We start from the raw sequence: 17891 nt of genomic DNA, 5'->3' as shown, positions 1-17891 counted from the left end.
AACACTAAAATACTGTAAAGTGTTTTAACAATATAAAACTTGAGAATACATAACCAATATCCAGCTATGAAAATTTTTACAGTAATGGATAAATCTACAAACTCATCTCTGCCTTCTCATCTCTGCATTTGGGTCCTCAAAAACCTCCACACAACCATGACAAACAGAAATAAAATGTTTTATTAAATTTTACTTCTCTTTTTATTTTATTGTCCCTTTTAATTATTTTTTTTAAACATATTTTAAAATGTTTTTATCTTTTAAAATAAACTTTAATGACTCACTCACTTGCAGGGGTGCAGTTAGAGGTCCACTCCTATCCAATTACTGACCATAGCCAAGCCAACCATTCAATGTACTCATAATGCAGAACCATAAATGATTAAATGATTTAGACAGCATCCATTCATAAATAAATATAGATTCTTTTGCAAAGGATAGATCAAAATCAGATCTTTCTTCTGTGATTTACCTGGAAAATACAGATGTAGTACTCTTTAATTTTCCTGTTGGTACATAAATAATATATACCAAATAAAAATAACCTGAAAACTGTTTTCCAGATAGTGTTAACCAACTTTTCTGATCAACCATTAAGGTGACCTAGAGGGAAATTGATTGTTTGAGTTCACCATAAAGTGGATCAGGAATACTTTAATCGCAAACAAGCCTGTCTTTAAAAACTTATACGTATTTGCATTTTAATATCCATTGCTTTTTCTACTTTATACCTGTGTAATAGAGAAATAAGGCAAAAACATTGCTTACCTTTTCCTTAAACCTTGGTGTATCTGGGTTTTTAATTTCGTTTAAGAGATTTCCATGAATTTTGCTAATTGTTTCATTGGTCTCAAAACTACTTAGATATTACAATTCAAATCAAACCATACTTCATTAGCTACCTAATATTACATGTTTTTTATTTTTTTTTATTTTATTTTTTTTTTGGTTCTTTGACTCTTAACACTTTGTCACAATGATTATAGAGATCTAATTCGGTAGCTAGATATTGTGAAGCTAGATATCTTTTTCCTTCCCCTCTGAGAGCCTTACAAAACAACAGTATGTAGGCGGAAAATCCATACTGGCTAAACAGCTCTTGTTTAAGTACAAAATTTAGACCTTCCTGTTCTTTCTCTTTGAGGTCCTTAATTTAGTTTCTCTTTATTTTAAAAGCATTGCATTTTGTTGAAAACTACTGTTTTCAGTAAAAAAAAGTCTATGGCTCTGTTCGAAAACCTGGGCTGCATCCTCTAAGGACGCGGTCTACTTAGACTGGATCCTTCGAAGTCCTTGAAAATAAGGAGACCGGAAGAGTTTTGGCTGTGAATTCGAACAGGTCTACCCTTCGGCGGGTTTTACCGCCATAAGCTCTGTTGCTTAGCAACCGTGAAAGTGACACACAAAGCAGGAAAATAATGAAAACCGCAGTTTTCAAAACTGTTTGTTTATTTATTTCTTTTTTATTGTAAAGTGAACAAAGACTACATTAACAAGAATCCAGAGTGGAATAAATGTTTCAACAGCCGGGAGCAGGAACAAATAAAATCAAATGTAATGATAGAAACCTAAGTCAGTTAAATAACATGCTGCTGTCATTTTGCACAGCTCTGATGCTGCTGCTATTTTCAAATATCCATTACTGTAAAAATGTCCATAGCTGCTTATTGGTTATTTATTCTCCAGTTTTATATTGTTAATTCTAATTATGTTATTCTTATACATTTTCTCATTTGTGTGACCATTTTCAATATTCTTTCTGCCGCTGTAAATCTGCCCATTGTGGGACAATAAAGGGATTTTCTATTCTATAAAAGGGGTAGAAAGATATAAGTAAATCTAAACAATGTATGTATAAAAAATTATCTGCAAAATCTCTAATATTTAACAACAAAAAATATTTAGTTAAGCATATTGTGCAAAACAGCAATAAAAAGATAAAAATCCTATCAGATTTATAGTCCCTATTCTGCAGATATATTATAATCTGTCCTTAAATTACAGCCAAACTCATTTACACAGTAACAGATAAAAACCTTTAGATAAATCAAACATTACCGCCACATATTTGCCTCAATAACCATTAAAACAACTATTTTCATTCATCTCAGACGGAACTATTCACTGACTTGTATTATATTAAACAGAACTTCCAATTTTCACCACTGTTCGGCGCCAAGTAACCTTTCCTCTGATCACGGCTTGCTTGGTCTCGCAATGAATCCTGGGATATCCAAGGATACCGAGGATACATCGGACCCGTCCTTCAAATCGGGCAAAAAGAAGGATGCATTTTAAGGCCGCATAACCTCGGCGCCGCGCTATGACGTAATCATCCTTCAAATCTGGCCTTCTAAGGACGCGTCCTAGGTTTTCGAACAGAGCAGAAATGAAGAACAGAACAAAGGATGGGCTAAAGAGCTGGATGTGGAGCAGGTAATTAATTTCAAAATTCTATTCTACTTTTTGACCCTGTCAGAGTCTTTAAAACAACTTTCCCTGTTGTACAATGAGAATAAAAACATAACAAATACACTTATATGTTTTTTTTTATGGGGGGAAAAAGCAACATATAACCCTCTTTCAGCAATTCATTTATTTATTGAAACAACTTAATTACCTTATTTCATTTTATTTTTAACACATCTGATATACATTTCATATTTCTGGTTTAGTTTTTTTGCACCCTTTTCTGTAATTCCAGAATAGTTGGCTACAAAATTAAACTGTTTTTACTACCTAAACAAATCAATTCTTACTTTAAATTGCTCACACAGTAATGCAATATCTTGATGTAATCACACACTCTTTCTACAGCCTGTAAAATTAATATTGGGTTCCAATATCTCTAAATCGGTTAGATTCATGTAGGATTACAATCTTGCAGCCCTGCAGAAGATGGCAATTCTTGGCTCATTTCATCTGCAGTGGGAGATCCTTGTTTGTTTGATGAGGATGAAGCTGTGACAGAAGATGACACTTGTGGTTCTGCGATAGTTTTACCTAAAAAAAAAAAAGCATAACTTGCCTCAGTATCAGGTATATGAGTGGGTTCTCTATTGTTCCGGATTGTGCCTAATCACCTAGTTTCTAAAGTTTGATCACATTTAGAGTATCTCCTTAGATGTAACCAAAATGTGGTTGATATGAAGTTTTCTTGCCTTGACTCAATGATCCAACGATGCTCTCTGGTCCACCGTCTGAGCTAGCAGCCACCTCGTCTTCTGGGAAGTTAATGTTTTCCCTTGACTGGCTGTGCTGCCTGAAATCGCAAGCGAAAACTAATTTAATGCCTTTCTAGATAATTAAAGGTTCATGAGATTAAAAAGTACAAGTCTTATTGATCCCAGACTAATATAATAACTGTACCTACTCTGTAGATCCCAAATGAAATCATCAAATCACATCATTTAAAATATAATAATATAAAATAAAAGTCCCTTCAGACAAGGCATGGACCAAAAAAATTTATCAGGAGGATAGTGAAATGCAACTATTCTGTCAAGAAATGATGAGTTGGGCATGCAGGTGGTGCAGTGGTAAGCGTGCACAACCCATATACAGAGGCCTTAGTCCTCGATGCGGGCGACCTGGGTTCTCGGGGTCTCTCCCCATCTCTCATAGCCCCTTTGCTGTCAGCCTACTGTTGAAAAAACAAGCCACTAGTGCCTTAAAAAAACAGAAATTATGGGTTTGCAGCTATATTTATTTCAAATGAAAATTAATAACTCATTGGTAATATTCCCATAAATTTGTTGCGGTCTGGTCTAGTCTAGAGCAAGACTGTTAAACAATGTCTAACTTTTCTAAAGTACAATAAAAGGAGTTTTAGGAATTTTGATGGTCTAATATTCTCATAGGGATGTTTTTTTGGATAAACAGGTTGATTTCTCCATGGATACGGTAAATGGTTAATTACTCACGAGCCAAACAGCATTGCATGAAGCCCTGAGGAAAGAAAACAAAGCATTAATATAGAGCACATTTTCTTGTGTCTGTATTGAAGTGCTAGTTTAGGATTATTGAAGTGAGGCTCCATTAAAAGGTTGCAAGCAGTTCATATGTTTTCTACACTAGTTAGGACCCTTATTGTTTTAGCATAAATCTAAATCAGTACTTCTTTATAGCAGCATCTAAGGGGTAGTCAAAGACAGTCCGAGACCAAATTGGACTTTTACCATGATAAAGCAACTCCAATCCCCAAAACACTATTGGGTTCATGCATGTTTTAATCATGCATGTTTAAATCAGCATCCTCTTTGCATTGGGGGATTTTGAAGGTGTTGGACAAATAATTTTCCTGCCTCAAACCTTTTCTTATCTTATTGGTAACATCATTGTCATTATTATTTGCGTCACAGACTTCTTCCTCCCCCTGTTTATCTAATCATCGTCTCTGCAAACAATCACCCAGTTCAAATGAGGCAATTGCTGAAATGTTCATAAAGTAATAGATGTGCATGTTGGTATTTGGCTCTCTTAGACTAGATTATCTAAAGTGAATTCATACAAAATAAAGATAAAGACTTTAGACTTAGACAACTTTTTTTTTATCATTTTGTATACACAGTGTATACAAAAGCCAGAGTTACTGACTGCAAAATATCTACTGCTTATAACCTTTTTAAAGAACTTTTGATGTGGACTCACGAGGATTGCTGTTACTGTTGCGTATGATGTACACAAGTAACAGCACAGTGGGAATGGCTGCAAACAGCATCCCGCCAACGGCTGCTCCAACCACAGCAGGGTACATGTTGTCACGCAATTCAGCTGCAAGAAAAACAAAAGGTAAGTTCAACACAATAAATTCCAAGAAAGATAATCTCCAGCTGTAACATTCAGCATATGTCTTAGTTAGAAAATGAGAAACCTTCTGTGTGTTGTTGAATGAGAAATATCATCATCATCTCATTTTGGGGAATAAAGCAAATCCTTAAATAATTTGCTGATTTATGTAAAACACCTTTTGATTATTAAGCTACCTTCTTTATCCTATCCATATAGGTCCATCTTAAGCGTTTCAACACATTAAACAAAATTTCTGTGATTATATATACAAAACAGAAATGTTAAGAGATGTATTGAAAGAAGACAAAATAATGTCATAAGCCAGTGAAGACATACAGGAAAAATATTCTATAGATAAGCTGTTTCATAGCAAAAGGGCCAGTAAAATCAAAAATGTGTCTTCTACCTGGAGTCTTGGCTACAGAGGGGTGTCCAATCGTGCGATGGTTGATGGGTATTATGCGGAACTGGTAGGTAACAGTTGGAGTCAGTCCTCTTACTGTGTGACTCCTGGCATCTGGTTCCTGGATGATGGTGCGCTGCCAGTCTTGGGGACCAATCCTCTCTTCCATTCTCAGCTGGGATTCGTTGCTGCTTCCTCTTCTGTTTGGTCGCTCAGACACCCACTGGTGCTCCAGATGGAAACCAGTCCAACCTCCTTTCTCCTCCACACCATCTACCTGCCACTCCAGCTCCACCTCGTTACGATGTCGGCTGTTGTACGTCGCTCTGATCAGGGTTGCATTAGGTGGCATAGGGTATTCTGATTCAAAGGCAAAAGAAAAGAAAATATGCACTCTCAATAATTTTTCTATACATAAAAAAACTCCCAGAGGGAAACATTCTTTTCAAGAGAGATTAAAATCAGGTTCTTACTCTTGACCACCAGAGTTACATTGATTTCAGCGCCTCCCACTGCGTTTGAAGTGGAGCATCTATACTCTCCGCTGTCCTGCATCTCATCTGCGTCTCTCACTGTCAGGTTGGCCCAGGCGGTTGTTCGCAGCAGCATGTACTTTGAGGTGTCTCTGACATCTATGCCCTGATTGTTGAACCAGGTGATATCATTGGTTGGAAGGTAATTGGCTCTTAGATTGCAGGTGAGCTGTACGTCACTCCCCTCGTATACAGACACGACTCTGCGCTGCGTCAGCAACACAGGGGCCTCTATAAAAAAATGCATTAAGCATTAGAAAGATATAATCCTTATTTGTTATTGCACATGACATTGAAAGGGACTGACCCAATGTGAGCCTGCAGCTCTTTGCTTCCATCAGAAGTGGATGTTTAGCATAACAGGTATACGGTTTCCCACTTCGGGCGGTCCCATAACGGAGGACTAGGATGTTGGAGTTTTCTTGTCCTCCTTTGCTTTGTCCCCCTGGTCCCTCCCACCACACTAAGGCTTTTGGGGCCCCTCCATCCCAGGAGCAGGACAGCATGAGATATTGCTGATTGTTTGTAACATACGCAAAACACACTGGTTCTGCAGGGGGGAGATCTACAAGAGAATAAACTTTACAGCATTACGATCTCCTGCTTGTCAGCTTTGCTTATTTCTTGTAAACTTTTTACTTACATGTTTGTGTGCTGCATTCTGCCAGTTGTTTTCTTGTAGGATGTGCACCAAGGCATGTGAACAAGCTGTTGTTTGGTATCAGGCCTTCAGAGGTCAGCAAAATGGCAGAGCTGGTTTGCATATTACCTCGCTGCTCAGTTTCTACTTGTTCTTGTCCTGGTTTTATGATGTCTCCAGTCCAGCGGAGGGATGGGGAGGGAAATCCACCAGACCAGGAGCAGAATAGCCGGAGAGAAGTGTGATTCTGAGCTGATTCCACAGAGCAAGAGGGAGAGCCATCTGGAGGGTCTGAGGGTGGGGGGAAACTGATAAATTCTTAAAAATAGCTATTAATGGAGTTTAATTAGGATTTCCAAAACCCTTTAATAAGACAATTTCACAGCAAAAAAAAAAAAAAAAAAGTTCTCACTGTTTACAATATATTTGTCTAAATATGTATTACAGTTGACTTTTAGAAGTACAATATACATTTGCATTTGGCTGCTTTTAAGGATTATTTTAACAACTATGCAAGATGAATGTAATAAGGATGTTTAAAATGATCAATAAATCTTTTTCTAAGAAATCCAGGTACTGGAAAATAGCAAATAAGTTGCACTGATAAGCATATTAAACAGTGAGCCAAAACAGGAATAATAAACTCTGTAGTATTATTTGCACGTTATTACCAACCTGTAAGGATAGATACATTTTTATGTACACCTCCATTTTGACATAAGAGCATTTTGTCGTGTGCTGTACATACGCTGTATGTAGCAGACTGGAGCAACTTTGAGTCATTTGCGAGTTGTAAATGTTAATTAAAGCACACCTTATGGAGTTCCTCAGGGTTTTATTCCTAGACCACTTTTCTTTAATATCAAAAGGGTCACTTTTGTGCAGTCCAATGAATTTTACATGATCTGTTATCCTATAGATTTAGATGAAACACAACTCTGTATTTCCCTGTCCCCTCTAAAGAGCATTTCCCTGCTGTCAATAATTAATTAAGGCCATCATGTTAATAAGCGAGTATGTAGAATTTTCCCTCAAGCCCAATGTAGATTGGAAAGAAGTAATTGTTTATACTTGCAAGCATCCATGGTTTAGAGACCAGTTCCATGTGGATTTATTGAGGCTTTAATCGTGATCTTTGTATTTGATCACTGAATCAAGCAAATGCTTCAAATCAACTTTTCTAGCATAGCATAGAAAATAGAAAGAAATAGAAAAACAGAAAATCAGGAACTGCTATTCTAACCAACAGGCTTTAAAACAGGGGTTCCTAAGGGACCTGCATATTTTAGGTGTGTCCTTGTTGCATCACAGATTTAGAGTAATTTGATACAAACAAAAAAGGATAAAGCCTTACTTTGTCTCTCTCAAAATGTGCAGTAGGTTAATAATTAATTTTCTCATTGACATGTTTTCCAGTTTGGTGCAGCATAGTTTCAGACATCACACTCACAGTGGACTATAAGGCTGACAGTTTTCCTGGAGCGGGTATTTAAGTGGGAGTTTTGTGCCAAGCAGGTGTAGTCGCCAGTGTGGATACGGAGGATCTTAGTAATGGTGTACTTTGGCCCGGTGTACACCTGAGAGTTGTTGTAGAACCAGATGTACTGGCTGGCTGGATTGGACTGGGCTTGACATGACAAAGATACCGACTCAGTTTCCAGAGCTGAGTATCCTCGATCGGTTATCTGGTATGGAGTCACATCTATCTGAGGGACATCTGGGCCAACTGAGAAAAAAAGAGCATGAGCACAATCAAGACATGAATATTGTATATTGAAAATAGCATCAGAGTTTGCGAAAAAGCATATTTTTAATGTGGATAAAACCGGCTGTACCAGTTTTCAAATATTAATTTCTGGAACTTGCAAGATCTTTTCCTGGAACTTGGAGACATTCCTGGTAACTTTCCTTGAATCTAGCGGTTAGCTTATGGAACCTACCATCACTTCCATGGAACCGGAACCTTACTTCTCCAGAACTGACATACTATTATCTTCTTCCAGGAGCCAGTCTGTAATATGCAATGACCTAGGAAGGCTCCCTTACAGTACCAAGACAGTTTGTCAGTGCTTTCCTGGAACGTAGAAGTCAACTTCCTGAAATCTCCAGCTAAACATTGTAGAAACTGTATTGTATGTACTCGAAAGCTTCTTAAAACCCAAGTCGGCCTCGGCAGATGGCCGCTCACACTGAGCCTGGTTCTGTTGGAGGTTTCTTCCTGTTAAAAGGGAGTTTTTCCTCTCTAGAAAGTATTCTGGGTGTAAATTATTTTAATTGAATCATGGTTTAAAACAAATAAATCTTTGAGAGAGGAATAAATCTAAATCTGTCAAAACATAAAGAAAGGTATTCAGTTTGTGAAAAATATACAGCTATCTTATCTTTTTTAGATTTGACTGTGCCTTGAGAAATTAGGATAAAATGTTTCTTGTTTTGTTGATTTCGTCATATTAATCAAAACACTAAAGGGATATGGAGTCTTGAACTGATTTGGTGCTAAATATGTATGAAGCAGTTCATATCTTAACCGCACCTGATAACTGTGTTAACTATGGGATAAGAGTAAGATAACTATCAATAGAAATGTATGCGTAGGTGCCTAGATTTGTGAATTTTATTAAAAATATGTAGTTAAATCTAAGATATTTATTTGTTTCTTGTTGAACACACATACATAAATATGTATGAGATATATTTGGTGAAATATTGCTTTGAACTCATGTTCAGTTGTGCTTCATTTTTTAAATATGTGATTTGTACTTGTTTTGCAGTGTTATAACTTTAAAAACTTGTATTTGTAACTAATAAACCTGTTTTCCCACAGATGAAAGAAGGATTTGTCAAATGCTTTATGATAACATTCTCAACAGCAAAAAAAAAAAGAAAAAAAAAATTGGCCAAAAATATTCAAACTCCTTCAAATATCCATAAAGAAACAGAACTTATTGATACTCACAGATAATATCCAAAGAAACCCAGGCTGAACTCTCAGTGCTGATGAAGTTGCTGCCTACACAGCGGTACCGGCCGCTTTGGCTCCGGTTTATGCTGGTCATAGTGATACTGCTGCTGTTGCTGATCTGAGCAAATGTTATGTTTTCTCTTTGAATTTCACGTTGCCACACATACATGATAGGCTCAGTCCCATTTTCCACATTGCACTGCATCGCTACAGTAGATCCTTCCACTGGGGATCTGTTTTTTATCAGGATGGACGGTTTACTAACAGGGACTGTAAAAAAAAAAAACACAAATCATGCAACAAATCAGTCAGAAGTTATGTAAAGAACTCTTTTTATATATTTTACACAAATATACAAAATATTTAGGGATTATTAAAAGGTAACATGGCTGAAAGCAACAATTAAGAGAAAAAACTAAACTGGGTAAATATATCAAGAATTATGAAACAAACTGATCAAAAAGTCACATGATTGGAATTAATATGAAGATTTTTGCTGTAACTGTGTGACAAATACTGCAACGATTAAAAACAGAGAAGAAAATAAAAAAGATATAACTGTCAATATATGCTATACCTTAAATTAATTGCATAATAAAATATGAATTAAAACAAAATGCAGAAGCTTGCTTTGTATATTTTTCTTATAAAGCTATTTCACATAAAAGAGTTAATTTTTATGCTTATCATAGGACAGGTTTATATTTACTTTATATATATTTTTATATATTTAGTCCAAGACAACTAATCTTTTTGACCAATAAAGCAAGATTAAGTTATCTTTTTATGTTTTATAGTAATCTGTAAGATATGCATCAATTTTTTCTCTCTCACAAACTATTGCTCTTTCTTGTTCATTTCTGCTGATAATTGGGTTTTCAACAATAACACATAAAAGTAGTAAAATCTCTTCCAAGGAACTGTATTATTTCTGGTAGTACAGATGAACACATTGGCATTGCTGTGCGTTATACATATAACTATAGGCTGATGCATCGGTTAGCCCATATTTTGACCAATATTAACATTGTTTTGCATATCGACCAAAACCTGCATGTTTTCGCCCATTCATCAGTGCATTCAATAACCATCAGGATCGGCCTTAATAAACCTCTATCAGTCAATCTCTACCTGTAGCAGTTAATATCTTTCCACAGCTCAATGAAAACATTTGCTATCAGAAATTATTTTCTGTTATTCATGTTTATTATAAGAAATGATGGAGATTAAAACATCAGCAACTCTTGTCTGATTTCATAATCACAGGCTTTTTGTGATCATCACCACTGACCCAGTGTTAGTCCACAGGTTTTGGTTTGGACCAGAAGAGGGTGTTGAGCAAAGCATATGTAGGGCTTCCCAAAATGGAAGGTGCTGTAACGAATAATCAGGATATTGGAGCTCTCTTCTCCATCTTTGCCCTGACCACCTGCACCCTTCCACCACAGCAAGGCTTTCGGAACCCCTCCCTCCCAGGAGCAGGACAGGATCAGAAACTGTTTGTCATCCGACACATTGGCGAAACAAACAGGATCTCCAGGCGGAGTATCTAATGTAGGAGAAGTAACATGGTAAGATGTGCATGCTATTTTATATTGTATTCAATTTCCACTGGGCTTTCTGGACTTACATGTGTGTATGCTGCACTCCATCTGGTGCTTTAAAGCAGGATGAGCGCCATGACAGGTGAACAAGCTGCTGTTAGGAGTCAAACCTCCGGAGGGCAGCAAGATATTTGAACTCATTGGTTTTGTTTGCTGTTCTTTGTTGACCTGTTGTTGTCCTGTGGGGATCAGGTCTCCGGTCCAGTAGAGGGATGGGGAGGGGAATCCACCAGGCCAGGAGCAGAGCAGCCTCAGTGAGGTGTGATTCAGTGCTGGCTCCACAGAACAGTAGGGGGAGCCATTGGGTGGATCTATGGGGAATATATAGCTACAGTAAGTGACTGAGGAAGTGTGACATCATAGTTATTTGTGCATATTTACAAAGTTTATCTACAGCAATTAAACTAATTATAATTGCAGTAATTGCAATTTGTCTAAAGCAAATAGTAAAAAAAGCGTGACCCCATAGGGCATCATTTTCTTTCTGCATGGCTTAAAAATTAAACACTAATCAAAGGTTTCTGTCAATTTTTTGGCAATAGTTAGAAAGTATTCTGGGTGTAAATTATTTTAATTGAATCATGGTTTAAAACAAATAAACCTTTGAGAGAGGAATAAATCTAAATCTGTCAAAACATAAAGAAAGGTATTCAGTTTGTGAAAAATATACAACTATCTTATCTTTTTTAGATTTGACTGTGCCTTGAGAAATTAGGATAAAATGTTTCTTGTTTTGTTGATTTCGTCATATTAATCAAAACACTAAAGGGACATGGAGTCTTGAACTGATTTGGTGCTAAATATGTATGAAGCAGTTCATGTCTTAACCGCACCTGATAACTGTGTTAACTATGGGATAAGAGTAAGATAACTATCAATAGAAATGTATGCGTAGGTGCCTAGATTTGTCAATTTTACTCAAAATATGTAGTTAAATCTAAGATATTTATTTGTTTCTTGTTGAACACACATACATAAATATGTATGAGATATATTTGGTGAAATATTGCTTTGAACTCATGTTCAGTTGTGCTTCATTTTTTAAATATGTGATTTGTACTTGTTTTGCAGTGTTATAACTTTAAAAACTTGTATTTGTAACTTATAAACCTGTATTCCCACAGATAAAAGATGTGATGTCACATTAATATATGTTTTGGCAAGAAGAAACAAATGCAATATGAATTATACATTGACAGTTATTTCACCAAATCAAAAGCGGTTCATTCAATAAGCGTTTTTAACAGTAATTTTTTATGTCATGAGGAGTCTGTTAGCTCTAGCCTCCTGGTTAAAATAATCTGAATTTTTCGTAAGAAAAACTTCAGATTGAAAATCCTGGACTGAGCCCAAATAAATTTTAAATAAGCTGCAGGAATTTGCATGAAAGTGTTAACTGAAAACTAAAAAGGACACACATTTTGGGCTTTTTGTTATTAGATCCCTTATTCCCTTATTGGCTCTACTTTGAAGACAGAGAGTTTTATGATTAAAACCAGAAATAAAAGGCCTTCTTTAGAAAATAACACTATCAATTATATCAAATCAACAGAACACAGATTTAGAAAGCTCACATTTATCAGACGTTGCAGGTGTAATCAGATTTAAATCCACTTACAGGGAGGGAGCAATGATAGAAAAAGGCTTTTTTTCCAAAGTCATACTCACAGTAAACAGTCAGGGTAACAGTTTTCCGGGACTGCATGTTTAGGTAGGAGTTTAGACTTGTACAAGTGTAGTCACCAGTGTGCACACGGAGGATCTTTATGATGGTGAGTTGGGGTCCGGAGAAAACTTCAGAGTCATTGTAGGACCAGATGTACTGACTGGCTGGATTGGACCGGGCTTGACACGTCAATGAAACCGTCTCATTCTCCAGTGCTGCATATCCCTCTACAATAGTGGATGGAACCATATCTATCTGAGGAACATCTGGACCAACTGAGAGGAAATAACATCAACAATGTCAAGATATGCTCAGTCAATATTCTAACATTAGAGTGGAGCAGCAGTGATGTTGAATGTGGTTCAGTAATAACCCAAAGATGGTTTATTTATGTAATCAAATTTGTTCGGTTTTGATTAACTCTTGGCTAGAAATAAAAGCTAATTGAACTATTGTTTTCTGTGTTTTTATTGACTATCAGATTTTGGTATTATTTTTTTAAATAAAAAAAAATTTATTGCATAAAAGGCTGTCCATCAAGGTTTCAGATAAAATATAAAGTGTCTGGCAGAAGTAAGAAACCTAGATGTTTCTTACTTTTGTCTTCTTCAACCATAATCTCTGATGTATTTTATTGGGATTTGATATGATAGAAACAAATAATTGCATAAATGGTTTTATGTCTTAATCTTTGGTAAATAAAATCTGAAAAGTGTGGTATCCTTTTGTATACAGCTCATATTTTGCAATACACAGCAGAACTTCCTTTGCTGCAAGTATAGTTGCAGAGCAATATCTGTTCTACTGACTTGAGGATTATGACACATTAAAGTGTTTTGATTCAAAAAGTTAGACCATAACTCTGATGTCTTTTTGTACTTCTAAAAGGTGACCTCCACCCCAGCCTCATTTTTATTGCATGCAACATGCAATGTTTCCTTAAGAAACACAAGAAAATTTATCAGCTACATCCTTCACAATTTTTCAAATCCCTGCAGAAAAAAGGGCTTGTTTTGTGTTGGTCTGTTCAAATGAATTCCAATAAAAACTAATTTTAAAGTTTGAGGTTGTAATGTAAAGAAAAATGTTTTTTTGGGGTAGGAAGTTTTTGTAAGTACAGTGGGGTTCAAAGTAAGTGAGGCAAACTGAAGAAAATTTTACAAATGCAAAACAAACCAAAAAAAAATGAAAGTTTTAGTTTTAGAATGTGATAATGAAATGATAAATAAGTGTAAAACACAGGGAATATATTTAGTAGTCTTTATTCACTGTGTGTTTTTCTCTGAGCCTATTAAACATTAAAGTTTTATAGTAACAATGAGGTGATCAGTTAAAGTATGCATTTCATTTTCATACCTTAGAAGAAATAATGAAAAAAATTACCTTAGAAGAAAAAAACATGGGGATACATACATGTGACGTTGAGCCATATTTTTTCTGAGCTCTCACTGTTCACAGCGTTGCTTGCAGCACAGCGGTACCAGCCAGTCTGGTTACGGACAATGTCTGAGATATTAATGAAACTGCCTCCACCCTGTGAAAATGTCTTAAAGGTTCCATTATAGAGCTGATGCTGCCACACATAATATATTGGCTCCGTTCCACTTTCTAGGTTGCAGCGCATCCAGACTGTAGATCCTTCCTTTGGAGATGTATCACTCATCAGGAGGGATGGCTTGCTGATGGAAACTACATCAGAGAGATAATCCCAGATGCAGGAAAACAGAAGACAAATATTGTTAACTATAAGAGGAGGTTTTTTTTAATCATACGTTGTACTCTGTGGGAGACTTTTGGTCCATAGAATTTGCATGACTGTGAATCAGATTATGTAATATTTAAACTATCTTTTGGTTATTTTAAGTTCAGCAGATGTTCAGACTGTGTTAGGGGTTCCAAACATAGCATATTTTAATCAAAGGTATCAGAAGTATGTATAATGAAAATCATCCCCCAATACTCCAAGAAGTTTTGTATTTTGTGCCAGTTTTGAAATGCAACTGCTTATTTCTTTTTTTGTTTGCTTGAAAAACTGTTTTAGAAGTCCTTTTATTGATTTAACAAGCTTGTTTTAGTTGATAAATTATTGGCTTTCACTAATGTTGTTCTCCAAGAAAGAGAGATTTAATTTGGTGCTAAAGCTTCTAGTGTGTCTGTCATATCCTGTTCTGTGTGATTTGTTCAGATTTTCACAGTTGCCTGGGAAATAACAGCTTGAAAAAAAGTTATTAAATTCAATTAAAATCAAAGAAAAGTGTTTAAAACACCTTTTCTGTTAGCTCTATCTTGACAGCAATAAAAAACTCTACAAACCTAATAATTAGCAGTCAACTTGGCACTGAAACAGCCAAGATGTAGGCTTAGGATTGTGTGATTTTGGTCAAATTAATGTTCATTACCTCATGAAAAAAACTACACGTTTGGGGGTCATTATTTCTTGCTCTGCACAGGTATGATGAGGACTAACCCAGTGTTATGCTGCAGGTCTTTGCTGCAGCCAGAAGTGGGTGTTTTGAGTAGCAGGTATAGGGTTTCCCACTGTGTGCGGTCCCATAGTGGAGAACAAGGACATTGGAGTTCTCTTGTCTTTCCTTGTTTTGGTCCATCGGACCATCCCACCACACCAGAGCTTCAGGTACCCCTCCATTCCAGGAACAGGACAACATCAGATACTGCCTATCAGCTGTCACATTGGTGAAACAGACTGGCTCTGCAGGGGGGATATCTGGGATGAGGAAAAAAAGACGATATGAAGAGTTTTTTTCATAGTATTTTGTTATCACAGTTTTATTTCCATGCTTACATAAATGTTTACTGCACTCTTTAGGTTGTTGTAGAGCAGGATGGGAGCCCATGCATGTAAACAAGCTGCTGTTGAGATTTAGACTCTCAGACGAGAGCATGATGACATTGCTAGTTAGTAGATGTGATTGTTGCCCTGAGTTGAACTTTTTTTGTCCTGTCTGTATTGGCTCTATGGTCCAGTGGAGGGATGGGGTGGGAAATCCTCCCAACCAGGAGCAGAGGAGCCTGAGAGCAGTGTGATTCAGAGCAGGTTCCACAGAGCACATGGGGGCACCATCAGGAGGGTCTGCAGGGAAAAAAACGCATGTAGTCCATATATATCTACACTGGTTAGGGCTTAAGATAGAGGGTTTGAGAGTAAGGCTTTAAAAACCAGGAAACTAAAATCAATTGTTGAAAATATGGTGAATGAAAACAACAACTGACACAGGAAAGCAACAGTTGATGGATAGATGTTACACTCACAGTAGACAGTCAGGCTGAGAGTTTTGTTGGACTGACTGTGGAGATGTGGGTTCTTGGCCAGGCAGGTGTAGTTTCCAGCATGGGTTCTGAGGATTTTGTTGATAGTGAACTCTGGTTTGGTGTTAATTTGGGAGTTGTTGTAAAACCAGATGTACTGACTGCCTGGATTGGATTGGGCCTGACAGTACATGGAAACAGTCTCATTCTCCAGAGTGGAGTATCCATGCGTGATTATGTGGTATGGAGTTACATCTATCTGAGGTTCATCTGGACCAACTGAAAATAAAGAACATGAGCAAGGGGGAAAAAAAAATTACTTCCCAAAGGACTTCTGAATTGTTTTTAAAAGCAACACTTGTGGATTCAGTACTTTGATTCTTTAATTGTGTGTTAAACATATACCTGGAAGATGTAAATCATATAAAAATCTTTACATAGTTTCAGAATTCTTCTATTTTGAGAAAACATGGTTATTGCCTAGCATGCAAAAAGAGGAGCATTTTAAATAACACAGAACTAATTTAGAATGATTACTGAGGGAAATCAGGTGAAAGAGTAAAAAAAAAGAAAAAAAAGGGGGAACCTAAGGATGACATTTCTGAAAATATAGTCTCACATGACAAAACTACAAACTATGGATATTTGCACCGAATATCGGAGAGATTAAAGAATAAAAATTGATGGGAATGAGCAGAATATTATCTTACTAAATCCTGGTCTATCTGAAGGCCTGTTTTTCCCAAAAAATAAACAGAAAAATCCCAAATACTTGCATGTGACATTTAATAATAGCCAGTCAGAGGTCTCATTGTTCACTGCATTGCTGACCCCACAGTGGTACCAGCCTGTGTGGTTCCGACTGACGCTGGTCATAGCCACGCTGCTGTGGTTGCTCTGTGAGAAGTTGGAGATGTTTCCTTCAAGAGTTTTATGTTGCCACGTGTACTGGATCGGTTCAGAGCCATTTTCCACACTGCAGTTCATCCATATTGTAGATCCTTCCGCTGGAGATGCTTCACTTATGACAGGATATGGCTTGCTGACTGGAACTGTATTTGAAACAGAATATGAATGATATTTCAGGAGTGAAACATGCTAATTTAGGAATTTTAAAAGTTGTTTAAAAAAGCAAAACTGCTATATCTGTCATTAAGACAGGAGAAATTAAAAATGTCACTTAGGGGCTGGGAGGAAATGAGCTTTACAGAAATAAAGCAGCCTTCTAGAGGGAATCTTACCTTGGACAGTCAGATGTACATAATAGTAGTAAACTATAGGCTCATCTTCGATGTCATAGAAAGCCTGGCAGGTGAACAAGCCTTGAGCAGCCAGAGGAAGTTTTTCAATGCTTATAGAGGCTGTGTTTGGTAGGATAGTCAGTGGCCCTACCATCTTAGCCAACTTCTGCATCCTAGGTCCTTTCCCCAAATCATATAGCACTGCTTTGATGGCTTCAGCACCAGGCTTAGTGAAGCTCCATATGTATAAGTCGGGCAATGCTTCTCCACATTCCAGAACCGCAGATTTGTCCACCACCCCATAGACGCTGTTGTCACGATACACCACCTCCCCCGTGTGATTGATCTGAAGAGCTAAAGAAGAGAAATGGAACCATGAAATGCTCATATGATGCATGTGCTTGGGCTTATGCATGCTACAGAAACATAGATGGAGATGTGATGTGGTTTAGCTTTGTTCAGCTGCAGACAGGGTGGATTACATTTTTACTTCTTAACTTGACAAATAATAATCATTGTCAAATAAAAAATTAATTCTTAACTTTGAAATGACTTGGAAATTGTCAAAGATTTCACTTTGATATTATTACTTGACTTGCTGCATCATTTTCAGTCATAAGGGAACCAAATAAGCAATAAATAAACTGTTTATTTCTAACTGTAAAATTATAGTTTATTTTAAATAAAAACAGACAGACAGACAGACAGACAGACAGACAGACAGACAGACAGACAGACAGACAGACAGATAGATAGATGATGGATGGATAGATAGATAGATAGA

At 36.7% G+C, this 17891-nt stretch overlaps 1 protein-coding gene across 1 annotated transcript in view; it reads right to left on the bottom strand.

The window, feature by feature from the left end:
- Positions 1–2623: 2623 nt before the first annotated feature.
- The window catches only part of LOC107098501 (hemicentin-1-like), a 15814-nt gene continuing 546 nt past the window's right edge, over positions 2624–17891 (bottom strand). Inside the window, exons 2-20 of the mRNA XM_015396221.1 lie at positions 17108–17461; positions 16643–16918; positions 15870–16145; positions 15403–15690; positions 15067–15324; positions 14013–14288; positions 12602–12874; positions 10960–11244; positions 10621–10878; positions 9324–9599; positions 7818–8093; positions 6371–6658; positions 6035–6292; positions 5668–5958; positions 5198–5554; positions 4651–4773; positions 3924–3948; positions 3162–3262; positions 2624–3003 (exon numbers count right to left, since the gene is read on the bottom strand). Coding sequence (XP_015251707.1) covers positions 2864–3003; positions 3162–3262; positions 3924–3948; positions 4651–4773; positions 5198–5554; positions 5668–5958; positions 6035–6292; positions 6371–6658; positions 7818–8093; positions 9324–9599; positions 10621–10878; positions 10960–11244; positions 12602–12874; positions 14013–14288; positions 15067–15324; positions 15403–15690; positions 15870–16145; positions 16643–16918; positions 17108–17461 — 4679 coding nt within the window. The 3' untranslated portion in view covers positions 2624–2863. The remainder of the gene's footprint in view (positions 3004–3161; positions 3263–3923; positions 3949–4650; positions 4774–5197; positions 5555–5667; positions 5959–6034; positions 6293–6370; positions 6659–7817; positions 8094–9323; positions 9600–10620; positions 10879–10959; positions 11245–12601; positions 12875–14012; positions 14289–15066; positions 15325–15402; positions 15691–15869; positions 16146–16642; positions 16919–17107; positions 17462–17891) is intronic.

The sequence above is a fragment of the Cyprinodon variegatus genome, unplaced genomic scaffold (genome assembly GCF_000732505.1).
Source record: "Cyprinodon variegatus isolate N-32 unplaced genomic scaffold, C_variegatus-1.0 Scaffold784, whole genome shotgun sequence".
Classification (NCBI taxonomy): domain Eukaryota; kingdom Metazoa; phylum Chordata; class Actinopteri; order Cyprinodontiformes; family Cyprinodontidae; genus Cyprinodon; species Cyprinodon variegatus.
This window is presented reverse-complemented; position numbering and strand designations above follow the sequence as displayed.